Source organism: Uloborus diversus, chromosome 5 (genome assembly GCF_026930045.1).
Source record: "Uloborus diversus isolate 005 chromosome 5, Udiv.v.3.1, whole genome shotgun sequence".
NCBI classification, from domain to species: Eukaryota; Metazoa; Arthropoda; class Arachnida; order Araneae; family Uloboridae; genus Uloborus; species Uloborus diversus.
In genome coordinates, this window is record NC_072735.1 from 24,497,090 (window position 1) to 24,510,424 (window position 13,335).

The 13,335-nt window shown below is 35.0% G+C and overlaps 1 protein-coding gene across 1 annotated transcript in view; it reads right to left on the bottom strand.

The window, feature by feature from the left end:
- LOC129222441 (glycerophosphocholine cholinephosphodiesterase ENPP6-like) overlaps positions 1-13,094 on the bottom strand; it is a 36,409-nt gene extending 23,315 nt beyond the window's left edge. The window contains exon 1 of the mRNA XM_054856955.1: positions 12,813-13,094. Coding sequence (XP_054712930.1) covers positions 12,813-13,059 — 247 coding nt within the window. The 5' untranslated portion in view covers positions 13,060-13,094. The remainder of the gene's footprint in view (positions 1-12,812) is intronic.
- Between the last annotated feature and the right edge of the window lie 241 nt (positions 13,095-13,335).

Sequence of the window (13,335 nt, forward strand, 5' to 3'; positions counted from 1 at the left end):
CTTCGTACACTTTATAAAATGTCTATTTATTATTGAATAATCTAACTTTTGATTAAGTTATTAATTAGTAGAATATCATACAATATTCATAACACCTTTTAAACGTCTGGGAATAGATTTCATTCTTTTTCTTTATTTTTTTTTTGCGTAATTTCTGAGTAAGTGTTCTACCACACTTCGAGTCTTACTGTTTCTAGCTCTATTTTCGTTTTAAAGCCGTATTTTCGTAATCTAGCCTATAGATATCTCTAAATACGTTACATTAAGTTCAAATATGGAGATTGAGGGGGTTTTTTCTGAATTTTAGGACGATTTTTGAGGCACTAGACGCAAACGTTGAAAACCGAGTGCTTCATATCGTTATCTTGATAAAAAACAAAGTTGTTTCCAATAACCAAATTTTTGGTTAAGAGTTCAAAATTGGTTTTTAAAATAGTTAAAGGAACAATATGATTCATTATTTCATCAAAAAATTCCAAACTACCAAGTCCTGATGCTGTTATGCACCCTCACACTAGAACACCTCCACCGTCGTGATTAACTGATTCAACTAAGTTCTTAAGATTAATTTCCTAATTTTTTTTTCTACTTACAATTATGCAACAATTTAACCAAAAATGTTAAATTCATTTTTATCTGTAAACAAGACGTAATTCTAAAATGTTTTTAGCTTATTTATCCTCGATTTTGCGACGAAAAGCGTAAGCTTTGTGTTTTTCGTGCGAACAAGAAAATTTCTGCGGGAAGAGGCCCCATTTAATCCAGCTAATCAGAGAACTTGGCGAAAAATTTTAGGTGAAAATTAAATGTAAAATATTTAATTTAACTCTGTAAAAACTTTTACAGCACTCAAATGTGTATTTTTTATAATTTTTCCAACTTTAAATCTCTGATCACGTTTTGTCAACTTTGCCGGTTGACCTTTTCTTACCTTGTTTTCGGTCCGATTCCTTTGTTTAAAGCATTTTATCAAGCAATCTACTATACAAACAAATAAATTAACTAATTTTAGAGTCATTTCAAACCAATTTACCGCAACTGCGGGAAACAAATTCGAATTTTGAATGGTGTTTGCGGTTTTTTACGAATACCAGCGATTTTGTAGCAATAAGCACAATATTAAGAAATAAAAAAACAAAAAATTAAAGCCAAATGACTTATAAGGGTCAACACAATGCAAAAATAATAATAAAACGGCATATGATAATTTTAATCATGAATTTATTCGAAAATATTTGAGTGTACGATGACTTTTGTGGCGTGTTATTTCTCTGTCTCTTCGTTTTCTGACCCATTTCAAAAAAGTAGATCCGTTAATATTTTGAAAAAACCAATGGGTTGTATTTAGAATGACATAGGAATAATGTGAAAAAATATTGGACTCCGTATTCGAATTCAGTTTCGAGTTATTTTGGTTTTACTAAAAAATTTCAAAGTGTACGAACACTTTTGGGAGCCACTGTACACCGTTGAAATAGTTTTATAACCGTATAGCCCAGTAAAATTAGCATTTTACTTGGAAAAAATTAAAACCCAAGGTTTTTCTTCACAAAAAGCTTTGTTACGTCTTCCTCAATGACATCTCAAAAGTCCCCAACTTTTTGCTGTAAGCTTCCCCCTTTTTTGGGGGGGGGGTTAAGGGGTGGAAATTTCAACTTTGCAATCTAGGGAAGTGAGCTATCATTTCTAATGTATTTTTTCACGCTGAGTCGAATAAAACCATAATCGAAACGATATTGCTAATATTAAAAGAGTTTTTTTGAAAACTCTTTTCAAAACACTTTTTTAAAAACAGATGAGGAAAAACTTAATTAATTGTAACTGTCGAATTTTCTTTAAAAAAATTAATAGATTAGATTTTTCTTCACTCAAAGGTTTGTTCTTTCTTCTTACATTATAGCTTTAAAAAGACAAGTTTTTTGTTGCACGCACCCCTCATTTTTTTTTGGGGGGGGGGGTTGAGAGAATTTGAAGTAAAGCATATAAGAAAGCGGCACATCGTTTAAAATGGATTTACATCGACTAAAACTACAACCTAGTACATAGTTCAAACATTATATTGCTTAAAACGATCAAATTTTGAAATGTATTATAAACAACACATTTCATTGCAAATGTAAACTATTATTGAAATAAAAAAGTATTAAAATTCTACATTACGAAAGAATCATTATGACTTTATAAAAACATCACGTTAAATTCAAAATTAATTTCGCAGCGTAATGATTTTTAATTAGAAAATGTAACTATGCACCTTTACATTTGATGCTAATCATAGAAAGAATGTTCAATATCTTGCAGACCCGTGTCTTCGTTTAGTTCTATCCCAGGTATATGATCTTTTTTAGAGATTCTTTCCATTGGAACGGCATCAATGCACGATTGTCCATGGCAGTGTCCACAGGCATGAGAGCAACAAAGTCCCAACTTTCGACATCCACACGCATTACCACAAGTTTTGTTGCATGTGCAGAAAATAATTTTTTAAAATGAATCTGGAGTGGGGCATTGGGTTGTTCAAACTGGAGTTAGCATATTATCATAATCCAGTTTATCATAATCCAACCCCATTCCTCAATGTTCATGTCGTTTCCAAGCCATCCCTGTACATGATAATAGACATGAAATTAATGTTATTGAGCTGCACTCGAAGCAGGAGGTAGTGAATTTAAATTTACTGCTTTAATTTTTGTAACTGATTTAGTAAAGCGAAAATACCAACAGTTATCTACCGTTCAGCTAGTTTAGATTAGATTGTTTTTGGATGAGGGTTAGTTATATTTAATTCATTGACTACCTCACTCAGCTCAAAAATGATGAATTGACAGTCATCATTATTTTCAATGTATGTATAAATTTTTTCCATTGCATCATTTATACTTTTGTCGATAGGGTGACCTAATGCTGTACCTGCTGGTGATATGCTTGTAAACTTAGTGAAACAAGCACTATGATGTCTGGAGTCAATTGCAATCAAATCAGTTGCATTAATAATGAGTTTCTTAACAAATTTGGCCTATTCATCATTCTTTCTGTTTGGATATAATGTTTATAACTGTATCTTTAAATTCAAGAGAAGCAACTAATTTTATTTGCTTTCTAAATTTAGGCTCTTCTTTTCTTTTTCTAGTACAGCTACGTCACCACACAATAAACAACAGTTTTTAAAATCAAACTGTTCTGATAGTTTTCTTGTTTTTGTAGGAGAAACTGACGAAGAAGCCTCCGACACATCACGTTTTCTTTTAGATGCAGCAATAGTTGTGCTACGAATGTAGTCTTTCCTACAGTTTTCTTTAAGTTTAATCGAAGCTCTGTGCTCAAATAGTGAAACTTTTCCATAATTTCTCGCATTACAAGTTGCTGTAATACTGTCTAACCCACATTTAACAATCACTGTTTTTGAATTTTGAAGAAAAAAAAAGGGACGTCGAATAGAATTGATGATAACGACTGGGATGCAGTCTGGTAACACCCCCTATACCTCAAGGTCAAGCAATCAAGATCCCTTTCTTTTACACTCTCACTGAAACATTACACATGCACATAATTCAATCCTCCCTAACGCAGAGGTTTCATTCTTCAGCTCTTCACCCACAACTTTTATTTGGGCTTCTATCGGCCCTCCTCCACCCCCCTCTTTTGACACATAATACTAAGGGAAGAAAACCTATAAATTGGACTTGGGTGATGGGTAATCAGACAATTCAGTAACTTTCTTTTCTTAAATACCACTGAAGAAAAATAAATTGCTGTGTTTTTAATGATGCTGGAAAAATCTCTGAACAGTGAAGTATTTTGGCATTTCATGTATAAAATCATTTATAACTGCTAAAATACGTATTTTAAAAACTTAATTCTTATCTTATTTGACTCGGCGTGAAAAAATACGTTAGAAATGATACTTCACTTTCATAGATAGCAAAAATGAAATTTCCACCCCTTAACCCCCCAAAAAAGGGGGAAGCTTACAGCAAAAAGTCAGGGACTTTTGAGATGTCGTTGAGGAAGACGTAACAAAGCTTTTTGTGAAGAAAAACCTTGGGTTTTAATTTTTTCCAAGTACGGCCCTTTTTTTGGCTAATTTTACTGGACTAGTACACAGATAAGACAAATCATAAATTGAAAAGCAGAATAGAAGAATCAACAGTCGAGGCCCATTCCTTTCTGATTCAAGGAACCCAGTAAAATTTGAATGAGCCCCGACTGTTGATCCTTTTATTCTGCTTTTGAATTTATCATTTGTCTTATCTGTGTACGGTTATAAAACTATTTCAACGTTGTAGTTATTCAGTAGTACTTAATAACACTTTAAACACTACTGGGCTTATACAATTTCCTTTTTATTTATTTTGGTTTTTACGCAGTCGGGTTTTTGTTTTTATTTAATAATTTTTTATTTGACACTTTTTAGTCAATTTTCATAGACTTAGTTATTATGATTATGATACGGTACATTTCGCAATCGTGTCATTTCATTGAGAGAGTTTATTTGTATCGTGAGGTTTATTAAGTAACTTGCGGTGGTCAAAACTATAATTAGTCCCTCTAGGGACAATAACTCCGCTTAAAGCTACATGTGCTTGACCTTCGGCAAAAATGCGCGAACTTAAGTCAATCACAGCACAGCTATATAAACAGCCTGTATAACTCACGATGACGCGAAATCGGAAGCGTCTCGTCACTCAAATCTTTCTCACAAAACTAAAAAAGCCCGTCGAGAAAGTACCCGTCGCGAAACTCAGTCCCTTGAATCAAGGCAAAAACAAATGCAACATGTTAGAGATGAACTAGTAGACTTTCTTTCTTTTGGTGCTTATTACACGGGTTTATTTTGACGAGGACTACAATCTGAGTGTCTTGCCTTCGTTATGCATAATACACTTTTTATTACAGTACAGAATACAAATAAAGAACACATGAAAGAGTTTACATCAGAAAGAAGGGAAAGTACATCCGGAGCGAGGGTGTTTGACCCACGTCTCAAGTGGGAGAAACAATCGCTTAGACCACTCGGCCACTGAGATCCCAATTACTTGACTTCCTATTCCTATTCCTATTCAGAGTCACAACTGACTACAACTATATTTATGTCGAGGACTGCATACTTAGTGCCTTGCCTCCATTATTTTATATACCGATAGATGGCAGCACCATCACCGGATCGAACAGTTAATGAGAATTTAGAACTAGTTCAGGAGCTAATAGCTACCTGGTACTAGCACCCCCAGAGGTATCGTTTCACTTGGAGGACATTGAGACCACGAGCATATTTAATGTCGCCCAGTCCCCTTTAATGACGACGGTGGGTCTTCGACCATCGAGGTTCGAACCCAGGACCCTCCGGCCCCGAATCCGACACTCTACCGATCGGGCTACCACGGCCCAATTACTTGACTTAGTAAACAAAAAAAATCAGGCAGCGAAAACTACCTGCATTTGTCCACGCAGGTAGCGTGCGACACAGTGTGCAACACCAAACGTGCGCCGATCGCGAACTGACAAAATATGGCAACTGGTTGTTGATATGGTGAATTTTGATTACTGTCATGTATTTAGTGACACTCCCAAGGTTAAGACAAATCGATTGACGTAAGAATTACCAAAATTGGTCAAGGTGTTTAGCCTGTAGAACGCCACATAGAAACGGACATACATACATAGACCGATAAACACATTACCCTCCTTTGCGTCGCGCACGCGCAGTCGGGTAAAAAGGTAAACGCACAAAAGAAGGCATGTAATTGGAAGACCATTAGCAACAAAACCTCGTTAAATACAATGTTTTGATAATGTGATCATCGCTAATTTTTTGGTTGCACGTATTTTCAATCAAACATAAATATCATTAAAAGTGTGACTGAGTGACTCGTGAAAAAGCAATAATTGTGTATGTGAAAAAACGGGTTGTGGCAAATACAATTCTGCCTACGTGAGTCTCTGACGGAAAAAAAAGAAACACCAAAGATATATTTGTTTTCACGGATTCGAACTGGCGCCATTCTGATTATCAGTACGACACTCCAACCAACCGAGCAATTGCACTTTCGTTTTCGAATGCTATTCATTGAAGCAACGTGGAATAAAAAACAGCGAAAAAGTTTTTTGTCAAAAAAAAAAAAAAAAAAAGACAATGCGTTCATGTTTTGTCATCAGCCAGCATGGTACCCTTTAAAATTATTCGTAAAACATGGATTCTGATTAAAGAATGAGGAAGATCTCGCGTAGTGATTGAAACAAACATTCTGGAGAAATAATGAATTAGATTGAAAATAAGTGTTTTTATTTTTGAAAATTGATACAATTTCCCATAGCAGGCTGTTTATTTAACCGTTGCAATTTAAATGCCAACAAATGTTTTTCTGTTAATCGATTACGTAAAATTCAAAACTAAAACCAGTTGAACTGAGTCCGTTTTTAAGTGTAATTTTTCGAACGTAGACAAAATGCATTCTTTTTTTCACCGAAAGCAGAGGAGTAGAAAATAATTTCTTACTTATGAAGTTGTTAATAATTTTAATGTTTTACAGCGTACTCGAATAAATAGTTAAAAGTTTACTGGAAGAACTTTGCAATTTCAATTTGGCGTAATAATTTTTTATTTATACAAAAAGTCGAACACTGCTAATAGAAAAATCTACATTTCAGCATACAGTGAAAAAGTTTTTCTGCGCAAAAAGGATCCCCTGAGGTCTGAATTTTAAAATCTAATACTTTTTTTTATGCTTACATTACGTTTAGTTACCTCAACGGAGTCAAAGCTTAAAAAAAAAAGAAAGAACACCCTTCGATTAATAGTCAACTTATCTGAATAATAACTGTAGCCTGGATGAAGGAGTCGAAACGCCAAGGGGCATTTATTTTACTGCCTTACGTAGTTATCTGTTGTATGTTATGAATACATGTAATGCGTAATATTAATTTAATTAGCTATACTGGCGGACAGCCCAGGCGTGCCCGAAGTTCAGCTAGTTTAGAGCCGAATGCTCTACCGAAATAACTTATCAATTTAACCGAACAACTAAGTCCAGTGCTTTTTAAGCTTTATTAAAGGGGAAAAAAACAGGTTAATTGTGAAATTTTTTTCGCCGGAAGTGCAACAGCAAGGGGCGTTTCTGAAAAACTGATTTTTAGACCGTAGGTATATTTCTCGTCATTAGCCGGCCCAATAAGCTTTAAAATGAAGAATTTTCTTGAAGAAATACGAAAGATCTCGCATACCGACAGAAAAACAATCCACAGGAATAATAAATAAAATAAGATATTGAAGAGAAGTGTTTTTATTTTTTTGAAAATGTATACAATTTGTTATTGCAGGCTACTTGAACCGTTATGACATAGATGGCGGTACGTGTTCATCATTTACCCGAACGATTAAAATACAAAATCAGTTGAATTAAGATCGTTTTTTAAGAGCAGTCTTCGAATTTAGTAAAAATGTGACTGGTTATTTGTTTTTTGCCGAAAGAAGAAAGAAAAAAAAATAATAATTTACCCATCAAGTTGTTGGTAATTTTAATGTTTTACTTCGTATTCTAATGAATATGCATAGGTTAACTGAATGAAAAGCGTAATTTCAATTTAGGGTAGTAATTTTTAGCTGTACAAAGGTCAAAAACTCATTAGAGGAATCTATATTTCAGTATACGGTTTTTCTTCTGAAAAAAAAAAAAAAAAAAAAAATCTATTGTAGTCTGAAGTCTTAAACCTGATACTCACATTCTCGCTTAGATTCTGCTTTAGTTTTCTGACCGGAGCCAAAGCTATAAAAAGCTCTGCTATTAAGAATCATTTTAACTACAAGGACCTCCACAACAAAGGGGCCCCCACAACAAAGTTTTTACGAAGTATCCTAACTTTCACGGGTCAGCGAATTTTACGTTTTTTCTCCCCTATAAATAATAATAATAATAATATAAAAAAATAAATAGCACTAACTTCAGGATGAATTTACTATTCAAGTGCTGATCGAAAATATCGGATATATACATATATATCAAAATCTTCGGATATATATCAAAGTATCGGATATTTTCGAAAATATGATAATATTTTCGAACCCTGATTAGGGGCCTCCACACTTCCAAATCCGGCCCTGTGTGTGTTTGTGTGTAGGCATGAGCGTGCGTGTGTGTGGTGTGTGTGTAGGTATGAGCGTGTGTGTGTGCATGTGTGTGTAGGCATGCGCGGGTGTGTAAGATGTGGACGCCCCTTTCGCTAGAGGAGCAGCATGGGGGGAGGGGCGGTGCTGCAGAGGATGGCGGGGGGGGGGGGAATAAAATCATAGGAATTCAAAGCACAATAAGCAATGGGATTGCTCAAAAAATAATGAAAATGAGGAGTTGAGTTCCTGTGAGCTACCATGTAAATTAAGCCCGTGTGTGCTACATTTTGTTTAAAGGTTTCATAAAAAAGTTTTATTTTGTAACTCTTATAAAACATAACAATCATTTGAGTCTAATGCAATAAGATACTTTAGGTTTTCATAAAAAGTCCTTCATTAGAAACTCAAAAACAGTTTCTGAAATTCAATGACATATTTTCCCACGAATGAAGATACTCTACTAAAAGAACGCGTCTTTACGCCACTTTTAGGAGTCAGCAGATCCATGTTATGATTATTTCCCTAAACTTGGGCATGCTCTGATTTGGGTGGCAGGAATCGACAAAGGACGCCATAAAATGGACAATATGATAAGAAAAAAAAAATCAAGATTGCCGAATTTTATACCTTGATAAAATGTTTTCAGCCTTATATGGGGGTTTATATGGGGGTTATTATCTTCCGTTAGAATTTTCACCCTTATCTGGGAATTTGTAGACTCAGGGTCATCTGAAGAGACGGGTGAGCAGGCAGATCACCCAGGGCGTTGAGATATGAGGGGTGCCATAACCTAGGCATTTGCTGCATATATATATATATATATATATATATATATATATATATATATATATATATATATATATATATATATATATATATATATATATATATATATATATATATATATATATATATATATATATATATATATATAAATATATATATGTGTGTGTGTGTGTGTGTGTTACCGTTAAATTTGAAATCCGTTATTTTATAGAATACCTAGTTATTTCATGGAATAACTGATCGTGCCCGTTAAAGTGTAAAACTCTCTTGTATTTTATGGTTTAACTAGTTATTTCGTAGAATAACGATCTACCGCCCGTTAAAGTGTAAAATAATCAATATCATATATCTTGCACGACAGCTCAAAGTTAAGGTACTGGCCAGGGATTTAAAAAATGTTTGTGTAAAACCCAGTGTGTCAACAAAAAATGCTTTTGCTTTAGAAATAATGTTCCTCGTAATTCCAAATGTCATTTTAGTAATCCTTGTTGTTACAAATGATTTTATGGTACGTTTCCATAAATACCATTTATACGATGCATAAATTAGATAAATTTCTTCTTTTCCATTTTTACTTTCTTCTATATCTAATACATAGAAAAAAGTATTGGATTCGTGCAAATTTTCGAATTTCGAATTTTGACGGATTCGAACGTTTTGAGGTGTGCTGAGTCCATTTCGACTATTTTTGCAGAAAATGTCTGTCTGTCTGTGTGTGTGTATGTATGTGTGTGTGTGTGTGTATGTATGTGTGCGTGTGTGTCACGTCTGTGTGTGACCAGTTTTTTGTGGCCGCTCTGCAGCAAAAACTACCGCATGAAATTGAACGAAATTTGGTACACATATGTGCCCCTATGTGAACTTGTGCCCATTGGTTTTTGGCGCGAATTCCTCCAAGGGGGGTGGAGCAATGGGACGTTTTTTGAGTTACGCGTGCTTGCTATTCCTCAGGAAGTAACTGGCGGAATCAAACGAAATTTGGTCCATATATTGCCCTTAACAGGAGCAGGTGCTGATTCAATTTTGGTGTCAATAGCTCAAACGGGGGGTTGAGTTATAGAACGTTTTTTGTCGTCGATTGTGACTGCTGTATCTCAAGAAATAACGAACGGATTTAAACAAAAATTTTTTGACAAGTAGCCCTTAGTGGGTATAAGAGCTGATTTTATTTTGGTGTCAACAGCTAAAAAGGGGGTAGCGCAATCACCCGTTCTTTTTTCCTTTTTTCTATATCTAATACATAGAAGAAAGTATTGGATTCGTGCAAATTTTCGAATTTCGAATTTTGACGGATTCGAACGTTTTGAGGTGTGCTGAGTCCATTTCGACTATTTTTGGAAAATGTCTGTCTGTCTGTGTGTGTGTATGTATGTATGTATGTGTGTATGTATGTATGTGTGTGTGTGTGTCACGTCTGTGTGTGACCAGTTTTTTGTGGCCGCTCTACAGCAAAAACTACCGCATGAAATCGAACGAAATTTGGTACACATATGTGCCCCTATGTGAACTTGTGCCCATTGGTTTTTGGCGCGAATTCCTCCAAGGGGGGTGGAGCAATGGGACGTTTTTTGAGTTACGCGTGCTTGCTATTCCTCAGGAACTAACTGGCGGAATCAGACAAAATTTGGTCCATATGTTGCCATTAACAGGAACAGGTGCTGATTTAATTTTGGTGTCAATAACTCAAACGGGGGTTGAGCTATAGAACGTTTTTTGTCGTCAATTGTGACTGCTGTATCTCAAGAAATAATGAACAGAATGAAAGAAAAATTTATCGGCAAGTAGTCCTTAGTGGGTATAAGAGCTGATTTTATTTTGGTGTCAACAGCTAAAAAGGGGGTAGCGCAATTGCCCGTTCTTTTTTTCCATTGTGAGTGCCCTATCTCAAGAAGTAATGCTACGTTCTGGTTGAAATTTGGAATATATGTGAATCCATATGTAAACAGGCTTTGGTTCAATTTTGACGCCAATCGCTCCAAGAGGTGTTGATTTTTTTTTGAATAAAAATAGCTTTATTAATGCAACAATAAGAAAGATAAATCGTAATAGATTGTCGTCTGCGTATTTCTCGTGATTTTAATTGTATGGCGATCGGAAATATTATCTCAATGATTTAAAATTTTTAACTGTTGCCATCTTATGTTTGTTAATAAATAAAATATTTGTAATTAATTCAAGTAAGGCTTTTAAAGTAACTTTCAATTTTCGCTCTTTGTTTTGTTTTTACAATAATTCAGACATTGGGATGGTCGTCAAGTTTTTGCATGTGTAATTTTGTTTTTGGTAGGAATATTGCTTCCTCGTCAAGCATGGGGAGGGATCAGAAAGAGGAAAAATATAGAAGAAAGTTTCGTGATGGCCACAACATACTAGTAATTGTATGTCATTAGTTTATTTATAAAATACCTAGTTATTTCATTTTAGATAAATTGCTTATTTTACACTTAAACTGTCTCTCAGTAGTTAATTTATAGAATACCTAGTTATTTCAACTAGTTAAAGTGTCAAATTAATAACATATTACAAACTTTAACAGACACGATCAGTTATTTCATGGAATAACTAGGTATTCTATAAAATAACTGCATTATATACTTTAACGGTAACATATGTATATATATTTTTCCCGTTAGAATTATTCTTTAAAAATAGTTTTTAAAATTTAACACATTTGATTATTTAACTTCCGTCTTTTCTGATTCGCACAGATTTCAGATTGCATGTTCAATTATGTAATATAAAAATGTTCGGTACTTTTCCATTATGTTCCCACCATTCTGTGTGTGTGGGGACGGGGGGGAAGCCAGAAAATATTCGCTCCGGGAGTCGTCAACTCTTAGTACGGTCCTATGTAGACTTCCGCTGTTTGTAAACGAGTTCAAATTCTTTTCCGCTGAAATTTAATCTTTTACCTTAATGCCATAAAATTTGCAAAATCTTACCTCTAAGATTTATATGATTTAGAATTTAAGTTTTGAAAGTTTTTTTTTAATAGCTTGTTCTGGTGTTCATTCGAAAAATACTGATTAAAAACTTCACTTAAACCTTATTTTTACCGTTGGTTTATTTCAACGGAAAGGACGAGAGATCTTTCGTGGAACCCTTGAGTGGTCTTTATGAAACCCATGGGTTCCGCGGAAAAAAATGAAACTCTGATCCAGAGCCATCTTCTTTACTAATAATAAAGCTGAAAGTCTCTCTGTCTGGATATCTGGATGTCTCTCTCTCTCAGGATCTCTGTGACGCGCATAGCACCTGGACCGTTCGACCGATTTTCATGAAATGTGGCACAAAATTAGTTTGTAGCATGGAGGTGTGCACCTCGAAGAGAATTTTCGAAAATTCGATTTTGTTCTTTTTCTATTGCAATTTGAAGAACATTTTACCGAGCAAATTATCATAACGTAGACAATTTACCAAATTATCATAACGTAGAACCGTAACATCGAAGAGCAAATTAACATAGTAAATTGGCGAGAAATTCATCATCCATTATTTGTAAATACACATGCAAACCAAATGACCTTTTAATTTCCTACTACGGGCAAAGTCGTGCGGGTACGCGCGCTAATACTAATATAAGAGTTCTCAAGTACAGGGTCGCCCCAATGGGAGGTCACAGGAGGTCACTGCTATCTTCCAAACATTTCCTTATTTGGTAAATTTTGTCCAACGATTCGGCCAAACTATCATCATTCGGAAAAAGTTGGAGTACTATTCGAGAAAATTATTATTATCATTCGGTGAAATTTTTAGTTCTATTCTGCAACATTTGAAGTTCTGTTCGACAAAATTACCGTCATTCGGAAAAATTTGCAAGTCCATTCGGCAAATTCAGGATTTCCGCCCTTCCAAAAATGTAAGTTCTGGGAGCCCCTGCTCAAGTACTCACCTGTACAACAAACAGTGCGTCAGTACTCACCTGTAACCAATGAATACCAATTAGGATACGTAGTGGATGGAAAAACCGGGGTCACATATGGAGCATGTGATCCTTTTTCGGAAAGTTTCTTAAAACCGGGGAAGTGTCCTTCTCTTAAATAATCCCACCGGCATCCGTCCACCGCCAAGTATAAAAGTTTAGGCACTCGATCCACGCCTGCTGCGCTAAATATTTGACAGGTGATGACAGTTAGAGTCAACAGAAAACGAACTACACTAAAATTCATTCTTCATGGAAAGCGACACCTGTTGTCAAAGCAGTTTCATCACTGAGATCGTGTGTCACTCGAGGATGTTTTCTGACAGATGACACAACGCTAGGTGGCGTGCGTGTAGTGGAAGTTGGAATTGATGATTGTTTGCTTTTTGAGGAAGTGTGCTCTCTCTCTCTCTCTCGCGAATGTGACTAGATCCAAAGTGAAAGTTCTTTGCTATTGCTGAACTGAAGAATATGTTTCCCTATTAATAGGTTTAAATTTTTTGGAAAGCAAGAGATTGTTTTA